Here is a 16634-nt window from a genome sequence, read left to right on the forward strand (position 1 = left end):
NTATTGATCCCATGCTACTCCGAGTTTGTTTTATTTTCTCATTTTCTAGTTGTTACGTTACTCCTCCAACAGCTTTCACCAAACTTCCTATACTCTCAACTAATTTAGTGTGTGTTTTGGTGCTGGGAAAAACAATTTTTAAAAATATATTTTCAATTTTTTCATATTTAATTGGCCAAAGTTTTTGAAAAATATTTTATCTAAGAAAACAAGTTCTTAAAATATGAGAAAAATGACTTGTTTAATAGACGTAGGAAAAAAAGTTCCACAAATGACATTTCAAATTCATTCACAAATCCTTCTAGCAAAGAAAATCCTTCTGACATTTCAATGCATATATTGTTATTTGGTTTTTAATGGATTTATAAAAAAAAATATTGGGTTATTGGTTCGGTTTCTATATTTACTATTGAGTTATTGGGTAAACCGATAACCCAATAAGACGGTAATAATTAACTACTTTACCCTTCCTAAATATTAAATATTAATAATTTAATATATAACTAGACACTATAACTATATCAATGTATTAGTACTCTACCCAATTCACACTAGACCGATTTACTAGTCTTTACCATTTACTCAAAACCTAAAGACTAAAGTAAGGGTTCGCAATTGAAGCTATTTGATTTTAGTTTGTAATTGTAGGTTGTAGCTTTTGCAAGTTTATAAAAGGCTGCAATTTGACGAACATCAGAAATTCCATACTATGTTTTGGCGGTGATATGTAATTATAGCCTTCATACTATATTTTCTCTTATTGATGCAATTTCTTTTTTTTTTTTTTTTTTGTTTCACTATATCAAAGCATTTAGAGAAGTGGAAAGTCATATAATATTTTACAGACATTTTCTTATTGGGTAAACTAAAAATTGACCAAAAATCTATAAAAAATATCTTATTGATTTGTTATTGAGTTATCATATTTAAAAAATGAAAACGGATAAATCGAACCAATAATACATAAAATCAACCAAATCGACTGATGCACACCCCTATTAATAACTAAAAGTTAAACCAATCACATCAAAAATGATTTGTTTTCTTAATTAAAAAAGTTGATGTATTTGGTCGATTCAGAAAACAATCTCTATTTGATTGACGAATCCAGGTAATTAAAAGAAAAATAGTTAATTTACACAAATGTTAGTTATAAGACTCTATTTAAAATTAGTCTTTTACATTGAAAAGTTATAAAAATATAAGTTTTTTGTTTTAAAAATATTATTTTAATAATATTTAATCTAAATCAAATATTTACTTATATATTATTTAATATTACTAACTAAACATCCTATCTTCTAACATTTGTAATAATAAAAATTCGAAGAAAAAATTAATTTACCCATTCATTTTTAAAATAAATACATCTATTCTTCAAAATACTTTCTCGATATATTTACTCCAAACCACTTAAGAGCAGTTTGGTAGGAGATAAATACAATGTTTGGTTGCACAATTCAATTCAAGCACACCTAATACATAGATAACTTGATACATGATATGTGGTCTAATCTAATATCGAGGATGTCTAGGGATTACTTATCCAAGGTTTACTAATCCTTGGATAATGAATCAAATGACTGAATAACCCCTCAATTTTTTTATACATCCTTTAGAATTGGCAAAGATATTCACGCTAATCTGCTCTTTGGAATCGTTTGTCCTGTTTTCATCAAAGTTATACGATTTCGTTTGTATTCAAATTTTAACTGAAAAGGAATTTTCTCTCAAAACTTTTGCTATTGTTTTCATAGCAGTAGTTGGAGCTTGGCCTTCCTTACAGCTTCAAGAAAAAACAGTAGATCTCGTTGGCTACTGCTTTTTCCTGTTTTGTTAAGAGAGGAGGGAGGTAAGCCTGGGTCATGGGTACTTAAAATAATTTCATCTCGTTTATGACGTGAGACTTTCTCAAGTGAATTAAATTTGTTAAGCACTTCACATTCAAGTTTTAAACCACAATAATATATGGTAATTACATTATATATATAACATAATAATTCAAGGGTAAAATTGTTTTTTTTTTTTTTAGAGTTCTAAACCAAACACAAGATTAGATTAGAAATAATGAACCAAATACTTCATAAAAAATAATTCCTGCTACTAGCATTGATAATCCCTAGATTACTAATCTTTGCATTATTAATCTTTGTACCCAACGACCCCTTAAAATTTTCTACATCATTAGAGAGTTTCTTCGGACATTCAAGGGCAGGTCGGTAATTTCCTTCTTTCTCTCTTCCTTCTTTCTCTTCATCTTTTATCTTGCTCTTTGTTATTCTGAAAAACTTTCTTACTTTCCTTTATGTTCCATGGAAAAAAAATAGATTCTTTTTTCTGCCCAATTTCGGAGACGCACGTTTCAGTCCAATTCCTCGTAGATTTGCTCCGACGAACAAAAAGGTACACTCCTCTCTCTGCCTCCTTTGTTTGGTTTGTTGCTTGTTTCCCATTCATTCATTTTCTGGGTTTTCCTTCCAATCGGAAGTTTTCCCTCTCGAATCTACCACAAAAACCCTAACTGGAGGTGTATCTTTTCGCCTTCATTTGCTTGGTTTATGTGTTGTTTAATGTTCTATTTGCTAATTTGAATTGTTACCTTCCGCTTAAACTTAATGTTAATTTGGTTGGTTTGTTGAATCCGGAAATATCTCTTGCACTTTGATTTTGCTTTGGTTTAATCGCTTTGCCTCTTCATTTCAGTATTCCCAATTTGTAATCCTTATAGTAGGCTAGAATTAGTTGTTTTGCTATGTGCCTTTTTCGCACGCCACGTGTTACAACATCCACGGAAAGGGCTCTGCGCTGTGGGTCTAAAATTTTGTCGACTGCTATTCTAGAATGTTACTTTTATACTATGTGAAAAATGTCAGTTTGATTTCTTGGCCAAATTCAAAAAACGAAGGATTTTCTGTTGATTTAGCCGACCACCGAAACTTTAACTCGAGTACTTGTGATATTGGTTTGTGGTTCTAACTACAGTATTACTGATTTTGCTAAAACTATGGAAAGGTACGCGATTACTTGCACTTATGCCTCCGACTCATGTTTACCTCCACCTTTAGATAGTACAAGCTATATGATAGAATTGATGGCCTTGAGGTGTTTGATATAATTGATATAAAGTTATGTTTATGCAATTGTTTTAGAAATAAATATAATTAAGCATTTGATATGTCAAAATTTACCATGTTCACTACGTGTTCGACAATTTGTTCGGAAGGAAAAAAGGAGTAGTCATCAATAATAATAAAATGTTTAAAACATATGAATACTCAAGACTGAACTAACTCACTAACTTTGTCTATCTATGAGACCTCTACTAACTGAACTATTAAACTAGTGCCCTCCAGAGAGTGAAGAGGTCTCATGAAATATATTATGTAATACCCAAACACATTTACTGCCCCATGGGGAGCCCCGAGTAGTTTACCGGACAAATTGAGTTGTGGGGACTATACTTATCAACATCGAAAATTCTCTTCACCAACTAGGCTATGGAAGAGATTACTACAGAGCTATATGCAAGATTGTTTAGTCAATGGGTGTAAATTATCACTACACTTGCAACTGCTATGTGATAGTCGATATGAACTTAGTATATGTGTATTTTAAATTGCTCAATTAATGTATAGTTAGTTGAGGGTGGTATGACTGCCACACCACATCGTACCAGGGGTTAGTGATAGTTTCACGAATCACTTTTACTGTAGTTCTATATATATGCTCTGATGCTTTTGTTTTGCGAGTTTCAGAATGAACACTCTTTGTTTCGATTTTACTTCCTTATGATTAATCCTCTTCTTTAGTCTTCAAATATTGATATATTAGTCATGCGTTGACTGTCCTATCATTACGTACTTCTTGTGCTCAAAGATGTAACATTCTTCACCTTTCTGGTTTGCCTCCTGAAATGTGAAAAATTGTTGGTCGATACTTGAACATAACAGGCTGTGTTATCCTTATAGTTGGTAACACACATCATCTCTTGAGCCCATATGCAATATTGCGAGGTGCTGATAAAGTTGCATTATTACGTACGTGTGATCATATGAATAAATCTGATCGTGTAGTTGAACAGAAAGAACACTTTTCTAAGCAAAGCGAAGAAAACACCTCTCTAAGAGAAAAATATTTTATTAGAAGAGAACAAATTCTATGTGGAAATCAATAGTCCAGAATGTACATAATAGTAAGTTCTTGAATAAACTACTAAGCATCATTAGCAGTTGAAACAAAATATAGACATCTAAATATCAAAATAATATAATCGTGTGAATTGGAGTTTCTTTAAGGATATTGAAGCTCATGGGATTCGGACAAAAGTTAGTAAGTTGTAACAGAATGGTGAATCTATGCTGTCATACTATCAGTTGTAGTTTATTTCAGCAGAGGAGTTTTCTCCCCTCATAGAGGATAGGCAAAGAGACCCAGTATCTTTTTTTTGTTTTTTGTTTTAATGGTGAATGGAGGATCAGAACAAAATGCTGAAAAAAGTTGTACAATTGAGCTGGATTAGGGGTTATTAGGTGGGCAGGGAGGAAAAATAACTGAAGTGGTGTCTCAACTCTCATAAATTATGTTAATGAAACACTGATAATGTGTGTCCAACAGATGGGACAGTTGAAATATTTTAGAGTAATTTAGTTATTTTTACAGCTTGGTGCTTGAAGTGTTAAATGATTTTGTAAAAAATGGTGTTTTAATTCAATATTTGCGATTAGGTGTTCATTTATTGCAACTTTTTCGATTGGAAGAAATATATATAGTTAGTCAAATTCTGCCTAAGTTTCATCACAAGTTCTTGTAAAATTGTTTGTGCCTCTCATTCCTTAGGTTGGATCGATGAGGATTAAATCGGCTCTAAATGCTCTCATTTTCTCTCTCCTCTCCATGCTCGTGTACGAAGGNTCATCACAAGTTCATGTAATAACAACGGTGACAACAGTAAAAGAAGAAATGTATATAGTTTGTCAAATTCTGCCTAAGTTTCATGACAAGTTCTTGTAAAATTGTTGAAGCATGAAAGCATTTGGTGTAGATTCCAAAGGCTTAACAGTGCCTCTCATTCCTTAGGTTGGATCGATGAGGATTAAATCGGCTCTAAATGCTCTCATTTTCCCTCTCCTCTCCATGCTCGTGTACAAAGGCATTGTCAAAACCATTTTGTAGCCTTTCATTGCTGCCATAAATGCTATATTAATCCCCATATTTCCTGATGTTTGCTCAATCAACGTCCTCTAATTATAAATAATAATCAACAAGCATGTCAGAGATCAAAATAACTGTGTACTCAATCTGTCGCCATTGTTTTGTTTTAATTTCCAGATGTATTAGATTTTAAGACCAAGCTAATCAATTTTCAAACTACACAAGTAATTACCTGTGGAAATTTCTCCTTCGTTTCAGACTGGTGCAATACCATTTACTTTTTTGTTTTCTATCATGCTATGAAGATTATACATTTTTATTCGTGTATAAATAGAGGCTTTAGACTGACTGAGTATATAAGTTTATTCTGCATATTTTTTCCATTTACTCATAAGTAGATAATTTTCTTTTGCTTTAGCTGTTTAGTTTACTTTATTGGCCAATTTGCCTTCAAATTATTAGTTTAGTAGCTTTTATATGTCTTTACTTTAGGATAGCCCTCATTTTATCTTACGTCTCTAGCTGATGATTGATTCCTTTATATAATTGAGATTTACAAGTGCTAAGTTAGGTATCAGTGCAGTCCTTTAGTGTTGTTGTTTGTATAAAATAGTATAAGCTTAGGTTTAATTGGAATTTGGCCAAGAGGACTGGACAGTTGATCATCTCCCGTCTCTTTGATCGGAGTTTGAAGTATGGAAATCAAACAAATTCTCCATGCCATGGACTGTTCTCCAGGTGATTATCAGCATTGTACTGCAGAAGAAAGTAGGCCATGAAACATAAGTAAATACTGAAAAATGGTTGATACAAAGAAGGGTCTAAGACCTCAAGATCTTGAGTTAAAATCTTTCTAGAAGATTGATAGTCAATATGAACATTTGGAATGNTGGAATTTGGCCAAGAGGACTGACAGTTGATCATCTCCCTTCTCTTTGATCGGAGTTTGAAGTATGGAGAATGCCATGGACTGTTCTCCAGGCGATTATCAGCATTGTACTGCAGAATAAAGTAGGCCATGAAACATAAGGAAGTGCTGAAAAATGGTTGATACAAAGAAGGGTCTAAGACCTCAAGATCTTGAGTTAAAATCTTTCTAGAAGATTGATAGTCAATATGAACATTTGGAATGTGGCGGTCTTGGATAGTACAACCGGAATGCTGGCAAATGCAAATCTAGAATCCCTTTTTGCAAAAATTATGGTTTGGAGTTACGCTATGAAGTGTTGCTCCAGGAAGGCTATTTAAAGAAGGATATGCTTCTCTGTCAAGTGAAAACACCTTGCTGCTTGCCTAGAAAAAGAAATATTTTAGAAGCAAGTTTGTATTAAATGAACTGGAAATGTTAAATCTATAAGACACTTAGATTTAATTTTATACTTCTACTTCTCAGTGTCTCAAACTCTTAGATATGTTGTAAAGTGTCTGTGTTTGCTTCTTAGCTAGATGCATTATGTCAACACATATGCATGGTTCATTTGATTTGTTACTTTGTTTCCTAAGTGATTTTTATTGAAGAAGAATCTTCATGAGAAATTCTAACGGCTAAACGAAGTAGGACACGCACAGGCACACAACATCTAGTCATTCTATATAAGAGATGGTTCTTCGGACAACCAAGGGTGTTTTTCGTAATTTTACTCCTCAGTTGTCCTACTAACATACTCCACATGGTTCAACACATTACTGATGTGTGGCTTTTAACTGTTTACAAACTGGCACACTACTTCTTCCTTTTTGCTTCAATGTTTCTCTCTCTCCTTCAACTTTTCTCTCGGTCTCATCTATATCCAGGTTTCTACACTGGATTTCTTTCAATGTTCATATATTTTGTGGCTAATTTGTCTCAGATCTGAGATCTCTGTTGTGGTAAGTGTTTCTCCAACTAATTTCTCTGATTGTCCTTGTTTGTGAGCAAATTTTCCTGTATTTTTTATCTAATCTTTACATGTATATCTAGAAATAGATACTTCAATGTGTGATTGTTCTCTAATGGTGCTTGCTTTAGAGAATTACCGGTAAAAATACTTCAAATCGCATTTTGTCGGCATCTCTTTTGGTACAAATACAGATTTATTACGGCAAAATTAATCCATCTTTGGAAATAGCCGAGGTATCAAATANATATGTGTGAGTTAACCCAGCTTGGTGCCTCAATTTCAGCCAAATCTTCCTCTGACAGGTTTTGCATAGCCACTGGTTCAGCGTCAAGAACTTGTTGCAATTGTAGTTCTCTCTGATTTAAATCTTTGGACGGATACCTTTCTTCCGAATGTCTGTCCTCATTGGTCAGTTTTGAGTTATGGGTTTGCATGTGTGCATTTTCATCTGCTACTTTTTCTCCCACCATCTTCTCCTTCGATTTTTCCTCAGAGGACTTCTCCCATAGTTTGATTGCTTCCAGAAATTGAGAAGCTAGAGTCTTAATGGTTGAAAGCCCATTAATATCTCTCACTTGTTCCTCCCGTGTTTTTCCTCTTTTTGTTGTTCATGCCAACTAATTCTTATGATTATAGTCTTATTGAATGTTTTGATTTGTGAAATAGTTTGAAATATGTAAGATTAAGATGAGATGGTAGAAGTTGACAATGATGAAATTAACTAAATATTCAAGAGTCAAAAAGAATTGCACAAAACCATCTTAACCTGCACAAGTTCCTGCATCTTTGTGAAACTAGAATGCTCACTATATGGAACAACTGCAGAAAATTGGTGAAGTAGGAGGGTTGATTCGATACCACAACCAACTAGGAGCTAGAAAAAACAGTCATAACATACAGTAAATAATACAAATTATGAGTACAAATATGTAGGATCTAAACCTCTCACGAAGCACCAATTTATCTTACCATGAATAGGATGTTGCCCTTACAAGTGGGTTTATTTAGTTTAGATTTGCCCCGATAGTCTCTGAGTAAGTCCAAATATTGTTTGGTTAGGCTGATATAATTATCCGCATGAGAGTGACTAAGAAAATAGGCAGAGCAACCTTTGACTGGACCATTGCACAATACATCAACAGGAAAGGACATTCCTGCGTGAATGAAAGACTTATAAAATGTTGAATAACAACAGATTGGAGTAGTTGATACGTGAGAAACTAATGAAAACCAATTCCAAGTTAAGTGTGTCAGCAGGAAGAGAACTGATAGTCTTAGAGGTGAACAATGCATATAGTTAAGATGACAGACGAGTAAAAATCAGTAAGACGTAGGTTAATCTCATTACATTAGGCAAAGACAATAGTGTAAAAAACATACAGAGCTTCGAAACATAAACAACAAGGCTTGCCCTTGTCATTATAAGGAATAAGTGCAATTGAGAATCCTTGGAGGAACCACACACGCGTACGGTATATTATCACTTTCAAGTACTACCCTGAAGAATGCATCTTTTGCTCGCTCATGAATATAGCACACTACTCTCAATCTATTAGGTACTACTTTAATTTCAAAAGAAAGAAAAAGTTTGCGGAAATTTATAAGAAGAATGAGCAGAACTAGAAAATGAAAAATGTAGAGGATGGTTGTGGAACCTGGAATCCTGTTATAGAAGGGCAAAGACATTGTTGGTTTTTCCGAGAAGCAAGAGAAGTAATTGTGCAACGTGGCAGATCAAGGTTAGGATTCTCAAGCCTGACAACTGGAATAGATATTTCTGCATAAGTTTCCTCCTATTCTTTTGGTCCAAATTGTGAACGCTTCCCTCACAACCGCCAAGACTACCGGCTTGGGCAAAAGAGTCGTTGGAATAAGAATCAAAATTGAACATATCACTAATCATTGTCTCTTTCAGCTTCTCCATTTTCGAAAAAACTCTTTTACTCAAATGGAGTTTTTCTTTGAATCTTTTTCACTTTTATTTCAAAGCTCATCTTTTTCTTGTTCACTGTGAAAGAATTTATAACAAAGAAGGAGCTATAACTGAAAATTATTGCCAGAATCAAAAAGAATTCTTCCGAGGACTCATCTATTGTCTCTAAGAAGGCAATTTGACCACCATACAGTAATGAGTTAATTACCTACTTACCTACTAATGTAAGCAGTGCTAAATTGCTATTCATTTCTTTGTTCCTTGCATGTTTCCGATATGTCCATGTAGTTTACATACATGTGTTTGCGTAGATTGCAAATTACTATCTTTGTGTTTGATATATGTTGAGGAAAGATATTGTTGAGTACTTCATAGAGCAGCTCTCTGATTTACCTTTGCCTCTAATGGATGAGTTTTATGTTATGGATCTCAATGTGTAAAACGAATCATCATCTATGGAGACTGAGTCATCCAAAGCCATGAATGTAACTTCTCCCGAATACGACCCTTCATTTGACTCTTCTGGATGAACTGTATTTTAATAAGCTTGACGGCTAGCTCTCACTATTTTCTTTTTCCCGTTTCACCGTTTTCCTTATTCTTACTTCTAGATATGCATTTTCTGTTCTCTGCGTTTACTTTGTTCATCTGTAGTCTCAAATTGCCTCTTTTTCTTTGTGAAAATAATCAGATACAGTTTTCTCGCTTCTATTGTATTGGCACAGATTGCCTATTGCATGCGTCGCTAATAGTGTCTTGGCTGAATTGGTTTGTCTATCGTTTCCTTCTATGATAAATCAACAGTAATCTTAGCCTTGAGAATACAGTGTTAGACGGAAGCTTTATACCACGTATGAAAATATGCGATTTCAGTTATTCTTAGCCAAACAACCAGCTCTTCGTTGCACCCTTGAAATTATTATTAGTATAGATAGATGGGTCTCATTCATAGAAAATCATGTTTTGACGTACATTCTCCACTTTTTGGTAAGCATAATGCATTTGGGATTTTTTTCTATATTTAATAAAATAACTCACCTTATCAAAAAGAAAAGATAATGAACCAGAAGTATGATCTGTGTTGACCATGATCTCTTCTTTAGTTCGATGTTTGACCAATGTATTTCATCATTTATTGTGTAACTTTGGATTTCCAACTGAATCTGTAATAGGATCTCCTTGGTGCCCCTATTTTCTTTGATATGTGGTTCCTTCTATGGAATGCAATACGATCTGCAAAAATTATCAATTTTTTGTTTTGAGTTAGTTTAATTTTTCCCTTTAGACTTCACTGCATAATTGTTAGGTAACAAATACTGTTGTCTAGGGTGTTAGCAAAAGGGCTCATTCTGAATGAGGTAAGTTCGTTTTTTGCTTGAAGCAACTTGAAAATATGTGGTATGATCAGCTCTACCACCTCATCATATCATAAATGTTGATTTAGGTGGCTATAACTTTGTTCTTATTACAAATGTCAAAGTTTATAGGTTGCTGGATCAATGGTACTGAGAAAGACCACCATGCCAAAAAAGTCATGGTAGATTCTGTTGTGGATAGCTACTTTTCTCGTGACAAGAGAAAGAGATTAATATCTATGCATATAGATTAAACAATGACATCCTTCTGATTTCTACATTTTTGTGTCTCTTTGGATCAAGATTGACTTAAATTTACGACGAGTTATTATTAAAAATATAAGGTCTGACAACTCATTGTACGCTAGCTTTTTCAGAACCTATAGCTTCAATTCCTACGTACAAGACAACAAAATCACATCAAAGCATCAAACTGGACTATTCAGCTAATGACAAAGTGAGGAATTGAATAAGGAGGACTGTTGCAGTCTTGCAACTCAAATTTTGGAGCACAGGTATATAATTTAGTAGAATTTATAGTTGCATGTGGCAAAACAGTTGCATTGGATCTTGCACTTAGAAATTTTAAGGTTCTCTCATAATAAGTGACTCAATATGCAATGTCATACCAATAACGCTGACATAGATGAAGTATCATAAATATCAAGAATCTCCCCTAAATGTGAACATTAGATGTAGTCTTCTATCTTTTCATTGTTCCAGTAAAGAATTTTTACCATCATGGTTTTGTCAATAGAATTTTCCTGAATTTAAATAGTGTATCTTCAAAGTGATGTGTTATTTTCTGAGCAATTTAAGGTTTTAGATGCATTCCTACCTCTCTTTATGTTAGTTCGCTCCTTTAATTTAATTTTAGGTCATAAAGAAGTTTCAACCCGGAAGGACCTACTTTTATCGAGAGATTCCAGAATTAAGAAGCTCCCAACTTTCATGTCAATGCAACATATATGGAATTACCTACATGTCTTTGTTTTGGCCTTTAGCTCCCTGTATAACGTTCTGCAAAATGCATGTAACATACTATGAAATATGTTATGTTGGTATTTATTTTAATCATGTTGCATATTTGCATGTCTTTCTTCACAAGTATTTTGTTTCCACAATATACTCATTATCTGGTACACACATACTTGTGACATTTTCTTCTTAACTCGCCCACCCAATAAAACCCGACCCGCTAATCAAAAATCGTGAATTGAAGGTGATGTTGCTCCTGATTTTTTATGCAATTCATGCAAAATCTGAAAATTCGAGTTCATCAATCATCTTCTATAGGCACATAAATGCAGGCTTAATTCGTACAAATCCTGTTTTTTAATGGCCGCACCATTGAGAAGATAACGGAATTAGCTGTCCGATATTGGGGAAGAGCGAATTTCATTCAATCTCAGGTTTACACGCAAGGTAATTTCACTTTTCATCTATTGCTTTTTTTTTTCTTTTTTTTTGGTTAGAAGCAAAATGTTTGTTTTTTGTAATCATGTCTTGTAGAGATTTTTGGTGAAAAGATTACTTTTTTATATGGATGTGATTAAATTAGCTAAAGTTGAATTGGGATTTTGTAAAAGTTGATGGGTTTAGAAGGGGATGTGATGTAGATGTTATGTATATTATCTTTTATTGTTCAAAAGAGTCGATAATTAAAGGGATTGTGCGTTTTAGCTGATTCTACTTCCCTATATTAGTAGATTCCATAATGTGAACGACTGAACGAATGGACATGACTGTAAACATTTCTGTCCATTATCATTTTTCCTGGAGCTCCAAGTTGTGTTTCTTCAGTGTTGAGGCTGATTCAGCATAAAGTTACAAAAGGGATTTTTTTTCTTTTTCCCTTTTGTTTTCCAACTCGACCAGGGTTTGCTTTTGGAGAAATTGATGTAGTCGTTGGAAGATTTGTTGATTGGTGGGTTAAGCTTCAAGTGATAAGCCACTTGATGAAGTTTTTTCTTCACAAAATTGGGACGAACTGATTCTTATTCTGTCAAACAATCTTGTTTTTTCCTTTTTCTTAATCCTGCATAACATGAAGTAAAATAATCAATAGAGAAAAATTATTACTCTCTATTTTTTGTGTCAATTGAAGACTACAAACAAACAACTTAAAACTCTGGAACTGCTTGTCTTCATTTTTAGAGTAACTATTGATAGGCTTTCCTGCTAGAAATTAGATCCTCCTGGGAACAGATGCTTACTTCAGATATAGTTCCTATCTGGAAATAACCACTTCCTAAGAAAATTCAGACCTGGTAGAGAGTTTAATCCATATCATAGTTCTATAACACCTTTGCAGTGGGTAAAACAATATACTATAGCAGTTGATTCTTATTTGAAGATGGAGCTAATCTACCATGATATATAATTATTGGTTTAGGTAGAGATGTCTATGTAAGCTATTGCTGATTCTTGTGATATAGGATATTGATATAGGTTCTTCCACTATTAGTAAATGAGCTAAGAGGCAAACTTCCATTGCTTAGGATACTTTTGTGAAATTGCCTCGTAGTAGTGATGGAAGGTAAAGGTTTGTGGTATAATTTATGTGGCTGGAACATAAACTATGAAGCCTCATATTGAGGATACTCATATTCCAAAAATCAATAATGAGCTTCAGTCTGAATACTTCATAAAAAATGTGTCAGTCTGAACCAATTGATGATCAGGCTAAATACCGTGAGAAACTGTTCATAGCTATACTTAAAGCATAATTATACTTTAAGTTTTGTAGAACATCAAGAAACTAGGGACATCCATTTGTTTTTAAATCAAACCCCTAAGACCATATCAAGAAATACAGCAAGTCAGATATCTTGAAGATGTACATGAGAAAAATAATGTCTTTAAAATGAGCTTGTAGTAATTTGTGTTAGAATTTGCTTGCTGCAGCATGCTGCTTTTTAACTGCAGATACATTTTTCGTTGCTGCAGAGTAGTTTTTTATGCTGCAATAGGCTGCTTGTGTGAAAGCTATGCTTTAGTGCTGAAAGAATGCTACTTTTTTGCTGCTGAAAAACAGAGGATTAGTCGAGTTTGAGTATTGAATTAGTTGATTTTTCAAGTATTAACGCCTGAGACATTCTTGATATATCTGGCCTTGATGTTTAAGTTATTACTTTTGGTTTTAGGCGCTTGCTGAAATAGTAGCTGCAAAGATATGAATTATGCTTTGAAGTTTGCCAGTGTGTTACGTATATAACTAGAAGTGGACATACTTTCTCTTTTTGGATGTAACATCACAGCACCATTTTAGTGCTTCTTTACATCAATAAATTTATACTTGCCATTTTGAAAAAGAAAGTAAGAGCATAAGGTGGTTATATCATACTTTTTGAGGGAGACTTAAGTTCTTAATTAGTTTAAAAGCGGAAGATATCAAGATTATATTTCACCAATTAAGAGGGATTAAGTGATGCAAAATGAAATTGGATGGTATCAGACTCAATAAAGATAAACAGTGCAAGATAATGAGTTTCTGCAGCCAGGGATCTTTTTTATTTCTTAGATGCTTTTTAATGTCTGCAATATCTTTATCTAGCTTAAAAATTACTAAATAGACAACGACATCCAGTTACTTAAATTATTATGTTCTTTATCCCTAAGGTAAAACAATTGGCAAGTGCTGATTAAAAATATTACATGGCTCCAGACCCCAAGCAAGGTTGCATTATTTGTTGTGTTTCCCCTTTTCCAATGCACACTTATCTTATGAACTCTAAGAGAGATTAATGATTTAGGATCCCTAAGTGTTATCATTTAATTTTTTACAGATGCCATGGAGTAAAATTGTCTGATACAAATGGAAGCTAGCATTAGTGGAAGCTCTTCTCCAACCCATCCTAAATGGAGAAAAGTTGTTTATGGTGGGATGCAACCTGGCTTTGGTGACAATCACACAGATGAATCCTTCCTGGAGGAAATGATCATGAATGCTAATGTTGTCAAAAGAGACTTATTGAAGGTGGTGCTTGACGCAATTTCTATCTCACAATATCTTTGCATTGTCGCCCTTGTGGTTTTGGTTTGGACCTACACCCTCACAAATACCTTGACAGAAAAATATCTTTTGCTACTGAATGTTAGCCTACTTGGATCGGGATTCTTTATTCTGCTTTTAACTGCAGACATGATACCCTTCAATCTCCTCCTCAATTATCTCCTAAAGAATACCTTCTTCATTACTGCCTTATATATGTTGTCTCCTATCTACCACACACTTACTAGGTCCATAAGCTCGAATTCTATATGGGCACTAACAGCTTCCCTTCTCATACTCCATCTCTTCCTGCACAATTACTCAGGGTCCACTGTAAAGGCTCCTGGAGCTTTAGATAATCCAACCCTGACAAGCAATATCTCTCTGAATGCTTCGATCGTGGCTTCACTTCTGATTTCTTCTCGCCTTCCATCAAGGCTTCATGTCTTTGCTATCGTGCTATTCTCCTTGCAAGTTTTCCTCTTTGCTCCTTTAGTCACATATTGTGTGAAGAAGCGCTCTTTCAAGTTACATATTTGTTTCTCCCTTCAGTTATTGGTTCTGACACTAGTCTTCACTTACCAGTTGCATAAGCTGCTTTTCATTGTGCTTTTGGGCATCTTTGTCTTTGTTAATTTGGTTTGTCCTTACTGGCTGATAAGGATTCAAGAGTACAAGTTTGAGATTAATGGCCCTTGGGATGAGGCTAAGCTCTGTTTTAACATTACAGAATGAGCAGGTTATATCTTAAGCATCTCCTTTCGTTAAAGCTTTTTGTCTCTTTTAAATTATTGATTTAACTAGTCATGTAGCTATGCTAAGTGAATTATTTGTTTGATAGATTTGTGGATGGATGAATGTGATTCATGAAGAGCAACATTTGAGTTACACAATCAATTTTGACCACTCTTTGTATTCTTAGTGCCCAGCTAAAGTAATACTGATTTGCTTCCTGAAGAAGACGGACTGTATCTATATTAGGAAGTCCATTACACATGTATAAATATACTTAATTGTGAACTCAGTAATTAAAATGAGGCTCGGTGACAAATTCAGAACTCATGAACTTTGAATTCTGTCCGTTTAGTTTATTCTTTCCTTGTAGAAGATTTGACACAATAATAGTAAACACTATCACTAGATACCCTTTTTATCATTCTGTTGACTGTAAAGTAAAGTTGCTTTACATCTCTATAGACTACTAGACATTGGAGCCCGTGCTAGCACGGGCCCAATATGTATCATTTTTTGTTTCAATTTATGTGACAAAGACAAAATTAAAGAGTTAATGAAATTTTAATATTAATTTAAAATAGTTTAAATTTTTAATTATTGTTAACTATGGTAAAAATTTTTTTTATGTCTTTTAACATTCTAAATTGCTAATTATTGTTGTATGATTTATAATATCTTTTGAAATAATAAAGGTTATTTCTTCTTTCTCAATTTATGTGGTACTAATAAAATTTGGAGATTCAATCAATTTTTTTTGTCTTTAAAATATTCTATTGTTAATTACTCTAAATTATTATACCTTTTAAGTAATTTTCAAATAATATATATTATTTCATTTGTCCAATTTATGTGTCACCGATAAAATTTGAAGAGTTAATCAGATCTTTTACATATTTTTATATCTTTTGAATATTTAAGTAAATAATTATTGTGATTTATAATATTGTATACAATTATTTAAAAAAAAATTAAACAACAAACAAAACGAATTCATCATAGGAAAATTACCAAAACATCCTTGAATACATCAATAATGGGTCCCACTTTTTGTTTAAAAAAAAGTAAAAATTAGGCAAATGACATAGTATAAGAAAAAAATTACTTCCTTCCCCTACTCTTTCATTAATTACCAAAAATCCCTTTTTTTTTTAGTGTTTTTCGGATACATAATATAGCAGTGTGGATATTTAATATAGCAGCACAAATACTTTAATTAATAACAGGCGGATACTTAAATTATTAAGTTGTTAGCAGCACAAATACTTAATTAACGGGCGGATACATAATATAGCAGCACGGATACTTTAATTAATAACGGGCGGATACTTAAACTAATAAAGTATCCGGTTAAGTTGAATTGGGGGAAAATAAGGGATTTTTGTATTTTAGTAAAAGAGTAGGGAAATATTGAGAATAGGTAAAGAAGTGTTGTGTATTTAAGTAATTTTTCCTAAAAAAATATGCATATTGGGAGGATATTTTTGTCCAAAGTGGAAATAGAATAAGTATAAAGCATTAAAGTCTTTTAAAATTTAAAATTGTAAATTCTTATTGTATGATTTGTAATACTTTTACGCCATTTTCAA

The 16634-nt window shown here is 33.2% G+C and overlaps 1 protein-coding gene across 8 annotated transcripts in view; it reads left to right on the plus strand.

Annotated features, from left to right (window-relative positions):
* The first annotated feature begins 2263 nt into the window (after nucleotides 1–2263).
* The window catches only part of LOC125848509 (phosphatidylinositol N-acetylglucosaminyltransferase subunit C), a 15215-nt gene continuing 844 nt past the window's right edge, over nucleotides 2264–16634 (plus strand). Inside the window, exons 1-5 of one of the 8 annotated variants that reach the window (XM_049528391.1) lie at nucleotides 2264–2403; nucleotides 10688–10834; nucleotides 11616–11744; nucleotides 14108–15052; nucleotides 15155–15197. In XM_049528391.1, the coding sequence (XP_049384348.1) occupies nucleotides 14137–15048 (912 nt within the window). In that variant the 5' untranslated portion in view covers nucleotides 2264–2403; nucleotides 10688–10834; nucleotides 11616–11744; nucleotides 14108–14136 and the 3' untranslated portion in view covers nucleotides 15049–15052; nucleotides 15155–15197. Of the gene's footprint in view, nucleotides 2404–10687; nucleotides 10835–11615; nucleotides 11745–13940; nucleotides 13999–14107; nucleotides 15462–16634 lie in introns of those variants that run through there. The other 7 variants (XM_049528387.1, XM_049528390.1, XM_049528393.1 and 4 more) reach the window with 7 other exon arrangements.

Source organism: Solanum stenotomum, chromosome 12, assembly GCF_019186545.1.
Source record: "Solanum stenotomum isolate F172 chromosome 12, ASM1918654v1, whole genome shotgun sequence".
NCBI classification, from domain to species: domain Eukaryota; kingdom Viridiplantae; phylum Streptophyta; class Magnoliopsida; order Solanales; family Solanaceae; genus Solanum; species Solanum stenotomum.